The sequence below is a fragment of the Calonectris borealis genome, chromosome 5 (assembly GCF_964195595.1).
Source record: "Calonectris borealis chromosome 5, bCalBor7.hap1.2, whole genome shotgun sequence".
NCBI lineage: Eukaryota > Metazoa > Chordata > Aves > Procellariiformes > Procellariidae > Calonectris > Calonectris borealis.
Window position 1 is genome coordinate 43,502,261 of NC_134316.1, and position 14,409 is coordinate 43,516,669.

The window sequence follows — 14,409 nt, forward strand, 5'->3', positions numbered from 1 at the left end:
AAATCTGCTACCAAATATCAACAGATATAAACCTCACCTTCTCTTTAGCACTTCTCTCTTCTCTATCCGGTTAAACAGCTCCTGCTCCCTCTCCTTTTCTGTCATTTGTTCCAGTCGAGCACGGTCTTCTTCATCTCCCATCAGATCTTCTCCATAGCCATCATGGAATTCCTCATCTTCAGATGAAGAATCTGAATCTGAGCTAGATGAGGAGCTGTTGCTTTCTGAGTCAGAGACTTCTCCTAAAACAAAAATACAAGGCAGTGAGCTTCAACTGGGGCAAAGCCCAACCACTTCATTGTAGCATGTTAGCAAAGGATATCAAGAATGAATTTTACACTCCTCTTCCACTATACTAAAAGCATATATATCACGAAAACTAAACCCAGGAGGAAATACTTTATTACTGTAAGATATGCATGCTAAAAAATGATAAAATGACTGGTACATGTGAACACAAATTGGATTATAAGTAAAAATTCTTAGTAGAACAAGCAACTTTTAGAGGCCTTTTGGTTAGTGTGTTAGGGTCTTAAGGTTAGATTTCTATGCCTATATGCTTATGTCCCTTATAAGTTGGTTGTACATCCATAACTTTGTAAGAGTGTGTGCGCACCTCAAATGCCACTATTAACCACCACCAATACTCCTCATTATAGCAACCTGAAGAACCAAAATTCGTCATTTGAAGGCTGCAACACTATGAATTGCTACATCACAAGATAAAGTTGAAACACACTACCCTCAGGACTGGCAAGGGTATGATGCTGGCTCCATTACTGCAACAAGCCCTCCCAGTTACACATGGGCTTAGGGAACAGCTGACTCCCAAATCATATTGAGTAACATCACCTTTAAACTTGACCCAGGTCCAAGTGCTTTGATTATCTCACCTAATCGACTATATTACACCAAATCACATTAGGATTCTTTCTTCCACTTTCATTCTGGTCTTGGTATTTCTGGAAACTTGCAGCTTTGCAAGCTTACACTGTGAAAAACCTTGATTTGTATGCACTTATATATTCAGGTTCAGTCACTTTATGCTCTGTCTGTCTCCGCTGTACTTAATATACTTAAACTGTACGCTCCTTCATATTCTTTCTTAGCTTTGTTTTTTTAGTATCATCTGAAATCATAACTAGCCACCTGCAAACCTTCATTGGCATGATGAAAACAGGAAAGAACACAGAAAGTTTGCCCAGCATTGGAACAGATTCAATATTCACGTAAAAAAAATTCTGACAAAGTTATAGTAATGATTTTTCTTCTTGCATGTCAATATAAATGTGCAAGAATTCCAATTCAGAGCAAATGCATGCAAGGTAAGCTCCTATTTGTATCACACAACACCATACACCTTTCCCTTTGTCATCACAAGAAGTTTGGGAAGGGAAAATACATCAATGGGAATAAGAGAAAATGCTACCCCAACTACAGATGGGACATGCTAGAAGGAAGAAAAGAATTTTGTAGGAGAAAGTCAAGTAATGAAACATGTCATACATTCTTCAGTTGAAACAGTATTTAGCGTTGCATTTGTAATGGAGTGCTTACAGCAATGCTATACTGAATTATATGCACTTCAAGCCATGGCAAGTTTAAGAGTCATCCAGGCTATGGGTAACACAAAGGAAACTCTTTGAAGGTAGACTTTAACATCACTATTTAACATTACTTTTCAGTGTGCACAAAGGGGTAACTTCACTTGGAATTACTCTGTAAGTAGACCCACATGTGCTATCTTACCCTCTTCGGGTGCTGAGCTCTCAGCCGAGCTGTCTTTATCTGAGCTGCCTGAAGAGGCAGCTTTGTTCATCTGTTTCTTCATGGTTCCTTTCTTCTCTGCCTTACCCGCTTTTGCCTTTTTTTTGTTTTTAGAACCTCCAACAGTCCACTGCAAGGAAAGAACCAAGACAGGGATCATGAGACACGAATATCACTCTTTTTTCCCTCCCCCAAAACACTGGAGTAAAAATGACTGAGAAACAGTCCAATATCTGAGAGCAACAAATCAATCATACAAGGAAAGAAAAAAAGAAAAAAAAAAGAAGCCAATAGGAAACTTATCAAATGAAAACATTTTACAAGGTTTTTTGGGTTTGGCGGGGTGGGGTGGTGTGTGGTTGTTTTGGGTTTCTTCTTTAAAAAAAAAAAACCAACAAAAAAACCAAAAACCAGTTATCAGTGCAAGCCAACAGTTGGCAAGACACTCCTTTTAAAAACAATGAAGACTTGGGAGTCTGCAATATCCACAGAGAAAAGAGGTACTGAAAACATTTTCCTAGGAAATGTTTATTTTAAACAACTGTCCAACTGCATTTGTAAAGGTTAGCTTCAGTTTACTACTATTAAACAGAAGAAGCAACAGATGTGTTTCCCAAACTTTATTCAAGAGCAGATTTTAGATTTCATGAAGGCAGAGCAATTACACATGACAGTATTTCCACAATCTCAGTTTTACCAGGAGAACACAGCACTTGTATTTTTATGCAACAAACCAATAGCACGCTCGCTCATAGACAGTAGTGCCACCACCTGCATCTATGTACACAAATTGGAATCAAATCAGAATCACAGAAGTCAGGAAAAAAAAAGAAAAAAATCAAATGTCAAGTCTTAATTTTAATTTTCTCTTAACATCATATCCCCAATTAACTTAGACTGCACTTTCCAAGTACAGGACTTGTACCATCACACACACACAGGTAACAACTTTAAATCCCAAAGTCCCAGGAGAAGAGCTAGTATTTACCTTACAGTGTGATTTCTTATTAGAATTTTTGCATTGTCCCAACTACCTGGGTAAAGCCACAGAACAGAACCGATAAGAATTGCCTGTGTATTATTTTAAGGCTTTACAATATTTTGCACTTCACTACCTCTCCTAGAAATTCTCCAGGCATAAGACAGTTTCTTTCAAAATAAATAAATAAATAAATAAAAATATATATTTTTAGACTGTTATACTCTTCATACCTGTATATTACTCTCATCTTTCATGCGTATCACCATCTGTTCAAGCACACAGTCTATGGAAAAAACATATTCCTAACTCAAATGAGCAAACACTAGTTTGCATAACTGAGGTCTTGCACTCAAAACTACTCCAACTGGAAAAAAAAAAAAAAAAATCTTTAGGTTTGACCTCAGTGCACACAAACTTCAGGCTTCTCACCCACCCACCCCTTCCTGGGGCATGAATCAAGTCCATCCCTGCAGGCAGTAATCATTCCATCAAATTTGACTTCTTCTGCCTAGCTGGGCACCATCTTCAGAGAACCCTGGAGTTCAAATACTCTAAATGAAACTCAACCAAATAGTTAGAAGCTACTACCTGATCTACTAACATCTTTAGAATTTCCTAGGTTTTGATTACTCTCATACCCAGCCTTGTACCTTCCACATTACCACCTGCTTCATCATCTTCATTAAGCATCAGCTGTGCATTCAAAAGTATCTGCCAAAGGCCAGGCCGAAGTTTTCTTTTCTGATGTAGAAGTACAGCTACCTAGTGGTGAGCCTCCGATTGCAATCCACGCCCTACGCAGTTAGCCCAGTCTGTTACGGTCCATAGGACAGGTGAGAAAGCATCTCACTTTATATCAGCCTGAGCTTGCACTCAAGTCTTTACTGGCTTCCACATTAAAGTTTTACTTGTTCAGTGTTACAATACTGCTGCCTAATAATATTCCTGGTTAACTATGCCCATGTAAATCAGTTAATAACAAGCTTCTACTCTGCCTGAATCTGCTCAAACCTCAACGTTAAGGAATCATCTCCTAGGTAGTACAGAAAAGTGCAATTTTGCTGCTTTTTTTTTTTTTGTTCAAGAGCTCACCTACTGCCAGCATACCAGTGAAAATACGACAGCGAGAAAGTGAAACTGAGCATTTAGGAGGGAGAAGCAGAGCCCTCCAAACCAGCGAGCTCTGCCACTTTTTTTTCAATGTTCTAACACTGAATTATATCAGCATGCTTCATAGCAAGGAAGAAGCACTGAGAAAGCCATAGAATACACCACAGTTATATCAAGACCTTGAGAGATCATGCTGAGATGAAAGAAGTTAAGAACAGATAAAAACAGCGTGACTTCAGTTGTTAATAAAATGTTTAATAGCTGTAGATACATGCGTTACAGATCACAGTTCTCAGCCTTTGACTCACAAGCAAAATTGTGGAGAGAACCTAGGTCCAGGAAGATGGGACTGAAGACAAAGCTGTGTGACCACCTCTTGAACAAAAAAATGTAATAAAAAAAATCTAATCTAGGAAATTTTGCTTTGGCTTCTATTTCACCCTGGAGATTACACTTCATCTCACTTTTGTTTATGCAAGTGACTTCTACATCTTTTAAGTCACAATAACTGGTTGTCATCTCCCAGTTTCAGAGCTGTCACAAAACCAAATTCTTCCTCATCCAACTCAGGTGCTTCAGGGGTTATTCAGCTACCCCAATCTCTCATGAATGCCTGGTCATTCCTGGCACCACTACAGGACAAGACACAGGTTCGAGCAAGCCTTAAATACAAATAAATCATCAAAACCAGGATGTAGTTAGTGTGAGGCCCTTTTAGGCTTACAGATTGCTCTGCAGGCTCAGGGACCAACAGCTGTCATTTGACACTGAATGACCATTCTGTATTGTTCAGAGAGAGACTAGCCAACATCAAGTTTCTTCTTACAGCAGAGGAAGACATAACAGAGATTAGCAGGTCTGGGGCGGGGGGAAGACAATACTAGAAAGCCATGAGCCGCAAGGCAACCTGCAGTCCAAACCAGAGTCTTGAGCCCCTTCCTCACGCTCTAGCACACCAGTGGAGATCAGAAAGGCAGTAACATGTTTGCATGTAACATCAAGTAAAAATGCACACACAGTTATAGTCAGAAGCATTTGGTTGCTCTGTTTCCCTTACCTCTGTGCATCTCAAATAGCAAACAATAACCATTTTTTCCACAATCTGTCCTCTATTGCAGCTTTTCCAGGTTCCCTCTTCCATGTTCCAGTCAGGCAGAGCCAGTCAACACTCCTCACAAGCTTTCCATGACTATAATACCTCCTCCAAACAGCCCCTCTATTCACTGCTGCCTCCTCGGCCACCATCTGGAACCCTCCATGGTTCCAGACACAGCAAGTTAATAAACCCATCCAGAAGTGTGCTGCAACATGGCTTTCTGCTTATTGTTTAGTACTATCAAACAACAGAGCTTTATGGTTCATTCACAGGAAACAGCCAGAAGAACGTTTCCATTTTTCCTCTTGCTTCAAAGGTTCACAGAGCTAATAGCTTGCATATCTCCCCCAACAAGTCCAAGTTAAGCCATAGTACCCAGAATGGACTGCCAATAACAAAAAAAAAACACATTAGAAATCAGCCAGATTTAGAAGTCAGCTTCTACAAAAGCAACTACACAAAATGATTGAAGCAAATCATTTATAGCTCAGCAAACCCGGAACATATTTTCACTAGGGAGATGAAATGAGATCGAGGAGAAAAGAAAAAAAAAAGTGAGCTCTAAGAGTGCAGAATGCAGTAGAATTGTCTTACCCTGCTGCTCAGATAGTCGCTATTTTCTTCTGTTCACACATACCTAAACGCATTATTCACTGATTCTCCCTGCCTCCTTTTTTTTTTTTTTTTTAACATCAAACCAGAGATACACAACCAAGGTTACCAGCCTGTCCTTGCCATATCCTTCCCTCCTGGATATGGCTTTTATAAGCAAAAGGCAAATTACAAGCCACAACATCAAAGCAAAACAGGTCCCTTACCAATGTGTTCCTTTCCTAGGCCAAGTAAACTTACATGCCATGACAACATGACAGCTTAAGAGCACCAAGGTATATAACATTAGCCCAGCTTACAAACTTTCATCCATTCTCCTCCATTTCATACAGGGAAAACAAAAGGCAGTCCTCCAGGCAAGTCATCAAACTGCAGTTTCAGCCTGCCTGAAGACAACAGCAGGCAGCACAGATACGAAGATAAGGCAGCATTTACTGTCTTCAGGGTTTCTCAAAGCTGGGAGAACTCTGGAGACAGCACTCCAAGAGCTACAAGGAGGAAAATGCTCTCTCCCAACTACTGTTAAAATTAAATAGTAAATAGAAAGCCCTTGTTACTTTTCTTGCCTTATGGGGTCTGCACCTGTCATTCAGATGCCTCAAACACCTTCACAATAACAACAGCCCAGCGATTAGAAAACTTAAAGGACCATTTTAAACACAAGGAGGAGACTCAAGGTGTCAACACCAAAATAGAAAAGAGAGAAGCAAATAAAGGAAACACCTTCTGAAGCCACAGAAGGGGCTCTGCCAGGAACTGGCTGAAAGAAGGCTTCATGGACCAAAATATAACCAGACACCTGATCCACCCTTATTGTCTGAGTACTGCTCAAAGGAGCTCACAGAAAGGTAACTATGGGTAACTCTGGGAAAAAAACTCTATCTCTAGTAGTAAGTTCAAATTCAGTTTAAGCTGCAAGTTAACATTTGCTCTAGAAGTATTTTGAGGGGTCCATGTGCTCAAAAACAGCAAGAACTGCTGAGTGACAACACTGAGATGGTAGATACCAAATACCAATGAAGAAGCACTCTCCATAATCAAAACAAACTTGGGGATGCTACTGGCTGTGAAAACCTGCAATGTTTTATTTTGGAAGCCTGGGCCAAACCAGTGGAGATGGCAACAGCCATAAAACACTTGGTCAACAAGCGCCTTGCATGGCTCTAGCATCACCAGCCAGCAAGCATCATCTGGACTAACAAAGCCTTAATGACTTCTCTAGATATTAGACAGTGCCTTATGACTGGATTGTTCTCAGCAAAAACTGCTCCCTGGGTACAACGGAAAAGTTCATTCAGTGAAAAAAATTAAATAAAAATCACATATTCAATTCCAATACCTCCATAAGTCTATTTCTGGAGCAACCTGCTCCACTTCAGAGCTCCTGCAGACTCTCATACCACATAAATCAAGTCCCCAGAAGGGGGGACTACCATAGGGACTACCCCCATGCTAGTTTGCAATTTAAAGAAGCTACTTACAGACCAGATTTTATACCTCTCTTGTCCACAGCTGGTTCACATTACTTCTTTGGACATGCTAGCCTCCATACAATTAGCCTACTCAGATTTGCACTTGCACTTTGTTTGGGGTGGGGGGAGTAACAGCAGCTCTCTTCTGTAAGGAAAGCTTTACTATTCTACTTGTTAACAGCTGAAGAAAACTGTCTCCAAGAAAAGTCAAAATTACAAAGCACACAGCCTATATGGTTGCGTACAGGAAGATTAAAGCACAGCCCATTTCAAATTTCTTAAGCTTGAAAATATGTATGGCAGAGGTCTCACAGGACTGGAGAACCCACTCATTCTTGGAGACCTAGTTAAGCAGTATTATGAAATAAAAGCACACAGGGAAGGAAGACATTTAGCGTCGTAATCTCTACAAACCCACAAAAGACACCCCCAAAACAGAAGGAACACATACAGTTTTCTGCTAACCTGTGGTTTACTAGAATGCTCTAACTTGAAGAGCAGTAAGTAGATCCAAACTTTCAAGCCCTTTCCTCACAATAGGGGCATAAAGCCTCCTAGGCCGACTGTTATTCAAGACTGATTTCCTCACTGGCTGCATGACCGCTGTTCACCTCTTCCTCTGTCCCATAGCTCTTGATGAGATCTTCAGCTATGCTGTTTCCTACTGAATCTGCATACTTGCAAATAAAGGCCTAAACAGATCTCTCTCACTAAACTCCAAACTAGTACCAAGCATTCATGATGAACTTTTCTGGTCCTGGAGTTACCTTCTGCTATCACCCTAAAGCTGTTAAAAGGCACAACCAAACCCCTCACAACATTAGAATGAGTGTAGAAGGATGCACAGACTTACAGGAGCATTGCTAACAACAAACCTTTCAAGAGAAACAAACAGCATTGTGGCTTTCTGTCTAATTATCATGGTTTAACCCGGCAGGCAGCTTACCACCACACAGGCGTTCACTCACTCCCCCGCAGTGGAATAGGGGAGAGGATTGGAAAAAAGGTAAAACTCGTGGGTTGAGACAAAGACAATTTAATAGGACAGAAAAGGAAGGGAAAATAATAACAATGATAAAAGAATATACAAAACAAGTGATGCACAATGCAATTGCTCACCACCCGCTGACCAATGCCCAGCCAGTTCCCGAGCAGCAGCCCCGTCCCTGCAGCCAACCTCCCCAGTTTTTTGTTCAGCGTGATGTCATACGGTACGGAATATCCCTTTGCCCAGTTTGGGTCAGCTGTCCTGGCTGTGTCCCCTCCCAGCTTCTTGTACACCTCCAGTCCCTTCGCTGGCAGGGCAGCATGAGAAGCTGAAAAGTCCTTGACTTAGTGTAAGCACTGCTCAGCAACAACTAAAACATCAGTGTGTTATCGACATTATTCTCATCCTAAATCCAAAACACAGCACTACACCAGCTACTAGGAAGAAAATTAACTCTATCCCAGCCAAAATCAGGACACTAATCTACACTGATGTTAGTGAAGTTGTTACAGAAGTCATCCAGGCTTCATCACACAACAGAAAGAATTCTCTTACTGCAAGCAGTGATGCCAGAGGAAGAGCAAGAACCCAGAACTAGCCTACTGCAACTGAGGAACACCATCCACACAATGTCTTCAATAAGCAACGAGGGTACCGTGTGGACACATATACCTCTAGCACAGTAGCCCCAACAGTAACTTGGCTAACACCAAACTGGTTACATGCACCAGGCTAACAACAGTTTGGGATGGTGAGCTCTTGGGTAATCATGGCCACATGTTGCTCCACAGATAAAGGAACCACCTGTCTCCACATCTGTCTCCAGCTTAGTATATATCTCTTTGCAAAGGTGGTACTTCTTATTGCAAAGTCCTGGAATCATTGCTATTTATCAGTTGTCGGAACAACAGTTCATAGTCAATTCAGTCACGCACATTCCGCAGACCCACCAGAAAATGGTTCAGAGCATTGCTCCTATTTCATTGCCTGCAACTTCATCTTCAGTCCCCTGGCTAGGTAATTTGATTCAGACCACACAGGTACTTAAAATGTTACAGAACCCAGCATCTGCACCATGAACACCCGATGTGGCTACGAGCTTTCACAGAAGCACATTCTCACCGAGACACACAAAATATAATGTTAAAGATCTACTGAAATCCCTTGGACACCATTGTATAGATATGGCATGATTTGTACATGCTGTTATTCTATAATTCCAAAATGCATTGTCCTTCCCTCCCCAATGCCCTCCTAAACATTCCTCCCTTTAAAAAAATGCAGAAAACAGCATTGGACTCTGAAGCAGAGATTTAGACTCCTTTCCTGTACATGGAACATAGTGACAATCCCAGAATATTCAGCATTTGCCAGGAACCACAAAGGATGTACACACTGCAAAACCTACGTGGCAGCAAATGGGTATGATTAAGCACATTTGCCCCGGGCAACAGTTTCCATGCTTTTGCCTCAAGGTCCTCACCTCGCAGGAAGACCAGTAAGACAATTTCAACTTTTAGACCACCTCTCCCAATGTCCAAGGTTGAGCAAACGTCAAACTAACCACAAGAACACTGATTAAAACCAAAGTTGTTCACGCAGGAGTAGTGTAGTCAAGCCTAAGGATGCACACAACTGAATGACTGGCAGAAGCAGAACTGTCGTAACACAGCTTGTCTCACCCTGCTGTGACAAGCAGCAGTTCAGAATGCATATTTCAGGCACAGGAATAGAAGCAAGTGTCCTAATTACCTCTTCTCTAAATCTTTTCCTCCTGCTGTATGGAGGTCAGAAAGAACAGAGTATCAATTAGAAATGATACACAGATTAGAAAGTATCAAATGCACATGGTGCAACAGAGATACTACTGCATCTGCAAGGTCTGTGCAGGTTTGTGAAGAGATACATTGTCATATTCTACGTACAATGGACAGTTACACAAGCTAAAAAAAATTTTGAATAATATTATTTATTCCGTCAGTCTTCAGAGAGAAACACAGAACAGAAAACTTTATCATTGAGGTGCTCTCCACACCTAAATCTACCTTTCCAGACAAACTGTTCTGCACACAGCTTAGAATAAATAAGCTGCGTGCCAGCAGAACAGAACACATAGAATGACAACTGAGTGGTCACCCAATATCAAACCTAATATCTAGTCCATTCAAATTTTCTCTCTCCTTATATCTTAAGCATATATTAGATACAAGAGTTTCTTTTTTGTTTGTTTTTGGTTTTTTTTTTTTTTTTTTAAAGAACAGGATTGATTGAAACAGAGTTCCAAGCATATTTATTTCAAAAATGCCTCAGAAACAGAACTAAACCACACATTCTTTACACTTAAATAACTCTGCTACACTACCAAATGCTTAATAGCTAATAGTTTATCATTGGCCTACCCTATTGGTCTTCAAGTTGTCACAATGAATAATCCTTCCTGTAGTTTCAGCAAAACCCACCCCAAACAGCTCCCTGTTAAATTTTTAAGAATGAATGGAATAAAGGACCCCTCTACATTGCACAGAAAGCTTGCAAAAGACATTTGTAACCTTTCAAGAAAATGTTTTTATTCAAATACCTGCCTGGCCTGTTTGTCAATTCCTCTGTTTTAATAAGTTGATTTTAATTTTCATTTTTAGATGAAAGCAGAGACTTTTAACCAGCTCTAGAATGTACTACAAGAACAAATAATAAAAACAGATCTAGCGGATAAGCACCGCTATATAAGGAATTGACAAAACCCTAGAAGAAAGTAATTCTAAACTCTTCCTTGTCTCACTTTCTTCAAAAATGCCAATAAAAACACACTCTATTGAATATTCAAATGACCAGACAAGCTAGTTCACAGTAGAGTTCTTGGAGAATCAAAGTAGCTAAACAGAACAGTTTTACCACCTGTAAAATAGTACCACCTGCCCTGACCCTTTTCCTCTCTGAGGAAGGAAGCTCTGTTCTAAAGCTGAAAACTTCCCTCCCGTGAATTCACAGTTCAGCTTTAGCAGCTTCACTGCTACTTCGTCCACAAACATTTCACAGGAGAAACCGTATCAGATCACCAGACCATTCAGATCGCATGAAAATGGGATTAAACAAGCAGTCATCTTTTCTATAGACATTCAGACTATGTTGTTTAGAGTTACAATTCAAAGCATACTAACTACGAGGAAAAAAAGTATTTCTGAGTACACATCCTCTGTTCCACTGATGGCCAGTCCCACTTTATGAAGTCAGAAGGCTAAGTATACTGTATGGTAAATACACTTTCACTGCTTAGGTACAATCAGACAAACAACCCATAGTAAGTTCACTGATAACATGACAAACTCACCTCATCATCACTGTCTGACGTCTCAGAGTCTGAAGACGCTGTAGGTTTGCTCACAGGTGGCTCCTTTTCTTCAGAGTCACTGCGTTTCCGCTTGGCCAATGACAAGAGCTCCTGGTGTGAAAAACCATACATTTGTTTTAAAATGTTATAACTAGTTTTACCAATGCAAGTCAGTGCACTGTGATATCTGAGCACATCCCAGTAACATGATCATCCCCACTGACTAAGGAACAAAGTTTACTTATGTTTCATAAATATATATATACACATACACACACAATTTTAACACAACTGGATGCTACAAAAGGATTTTGAGGACAACAAGCTAGAAGTAAATACTACTACCATTACTTTCTTGGTATAAATGACATAAGCAAATTACTTTCAGAGTCATGTCCAGGTCTGTTTTATTTGGATTAGGTAACAATTCAAAAACATCCTAACTACATTGTGTAGCATTAACCCAAAAAGCCAAATACCACCAGAGAGCAGCTCCTTTTTCCAAACAAAGGAGATGTTTGCAATTATACACTTCAAAAGGCAATACTTTAAGTATCACCACAATGTCATGGCTGATAATTTTTAGTCAGCCTGTTCAATTCCTTTTCACTGTCCCCACATACCACAGAATGCACTTAAAGCTTTGCATAGATACAGAGCAGGCACCAAGCTCAAAGTTTGCGAAACTAAGTAGAGCTGTTCTCCTCCAAAGGAAGCACTTGCAAAGGCAACACACAGCAGCACAAAGAACTAAATGGCTCTCAAATAATCTCATCATCTGCTATTCATAGCTTGTTCAGATGACAGAACCAGTAGTATAAAACAAACATTTCTGAAGCTGCATTACTGTCCTTGTAGTCCATGACACATAATTTATTCTTAAAAACATTGCTCTGGGGCTGATGAACCTTAGCTGTGACTAGAAATACAGTCACACCAACTTCTGCAGTCTTGGGAAGTCAATACGAGATTGGTTTGGATTAGTTTTACAACAGGAAAATTATCTCCACAGCAAAGGGATTACAATTACCTCAAATGAGAACATAAACACTGCAGAAACTGATGGCCTAGGCTCCTTACCAACAAAGAAACCTTCCATTAGTAATGGCATTTTACAAACCTTTCTCTGAAGAAGGCATGCAACATCGACAGAGCACATTTGTACAATTAACAGTTCTATTCAGGAAGCTCCTGATGTTTTCTACAATCTTTTCTAGACTTTCTCTCTCACAACTGTCTCTAAGTAGTCCTTCAACCCAGATTACCTCCCTGGATGATATCTTGGCATATTTACCACTACTTTTATTCCAAGCAATTTTCCTTCTTTCTTTCTACCCTTGTTCTGTTTTCCAAGATACTATATTAGAAAGGCTCCTACTCCTTTGATTCAACAAGCCTAGATTGCCAAGGGAAGCTGTCAAACATTTAACCTACAGGGGCCCCACCCAGTATACTCTCATCCTTAAATCACACCACAAAAACGTTGCTTCCCTGCTATCTAATCTTCATCCTTGCACATACATATCTCTGCTGTCATAGTTGCTACAAACAGCTCAGTGGAGGAGGAAGCACCTACTACTCAGGTACAGATGCAGGCGCATGCTTCCAGGGAACGATGGAACAGATGCAGAACCATGTGGTTATTCCTACCATCATCACTCTGACTGCCTGATCTATGCTAGAGCTAGTCCAACTCCTTCTATTTTCAAGCTCTGAAGAAACTACCAACTAATATACTAGTGGCGAGATGTTCGTAGCTCTAAAGACTCTAGAGACATGCACGATCAACAACAGCAGGGCATGCTCTGCTCCAGTATACTTGTCTAATAGAGCCTCCAATTTGATTTTTCTGAAGCTCCGAGCTGCAAAAATATTTTTGCGTGTTTGGAAAGGCTTTTTATTGCAACATAGCAACAGCTTCTATATTAAAAACCCTGAAGGTCCAGCACATAAATTACATCAGACATGTAGGCTTCAGCATATTTAACCAGCCAAACTTCTCCCTGGAACATGCACTGCCATACAAGCTGCAACACACTTCACCTATAATGTCTTTATGTACCATTTGAATCACATCATCAACACCTGCTACACCAAAAGGTGAGTCTTTGAAAGCAGCCCCCTCCAAAGAGGAAGACACCCCCTTTGCAGCCCTGACACGGTTAAACTGACGCCAGACATCACAATTCCAGTCCCAAGAGATGCCCTGATGATAAATACCTCCCCTCGCTGTTTCTACAGGCTCCTAACTCCATGCAGTTTCCCACCACAGAGCTCTCCCAGCTCAGTCGCTAAGACTGAGGAGGTAGCATTAAACTCGCATGAACAAGTCCCCTGGAGCCCACCTGCCCCGAGGGGCTCACCGGGCCGGCGGGGGGCAGGGACCTGACACGCTGCTCTCCCTCACAGCTCTCCCAGAGTGCGAAAGCAGCACAGAAAAGTTGCCCAGCCCTTTGGGCCTCTTCCCCCACCACCCGAGGGGTGACGACCACCGGCAGCCGGGCCCCGCTCCTCCCTCCTCAGGGCTAAACCGTCCCGGAGCATCGCCCCTCCGTCCCGCCCAGCGCCGCCCTCCTGCAAGCACCGGGCCCGCTGCAAAGAGCCCCCGAAACCCGCCAACGCGGGCCGCCTGCCAGGGGCAGGCCAGGGATCCGCCGGAGGGGAGCGGGCTCTCTCCACGGAGGCCGCGGGGGCCCCCATCGGGCTGAGGAGAACGACGGCGGCGCGCAACCCCCGGGCGGGAGTGAGGGAACGAGGGGAGGGATGGCGGCGCCGAGCCCTGCGCGGGCCGGAGATCCCAGGCCCCGCGTCCGGGCCGGGCCTCCCCGCGCACCTGATCTAGGTTCTCCTCGCTACCGCTATCCTCAGTATCGGAGTCGATAAGGACGCGGCCTTTCCGCTTCTTCACCATGGCGGAGCCGGCTTTTCCCCCCCCCTCCCCGCCCCGGCGCCGACGGCGGCGGCGCGGCGGCTCACAGCGGCCCGGCCTGCCCCGCGCCGCCCGCCCGACCGGGACACAAAGGGCACCGCGCATGCGCACCGCGCCGGGGCGGG

At 42.3% G+C, this 14,409-nt stretch overlaps 1 protein-coding gene across 1 annotated transcript in view; it reads right to left on the reverse strand.

Moving 5' to 3' along the window:
* RTF1 (RTF1 homolog, Paf1/RNA polymerase II complex component) overlaps nt 1-14,389 on the reverse strand; it is a 33,149-nt gene extending 18,760 nt beyond the window's left edge. The window contains exons 1-4 of the mRNA XM_075152142.1: nt 14,189-14,389; nt 11,356-11,466; nt 1,750-1,897; nt 38-242 (exon numbers count right to left, since the gene is read on the reverse strand). Of these exons, the coding sequence (XP_075008243.1) occupies nt 38-242; nt 1,750-1,897; nt 11,356-11,466; nt 14,189-14,389 (665 nt within the window). The remainder of the gene's footprint in view (nt 1-37; nt 243-1,749; nt 1,898-11,355; nt 11,467-14,188) is intronic.
* Nucleotides 14,390-14,409: the final 20 nt, after the last annotated feature.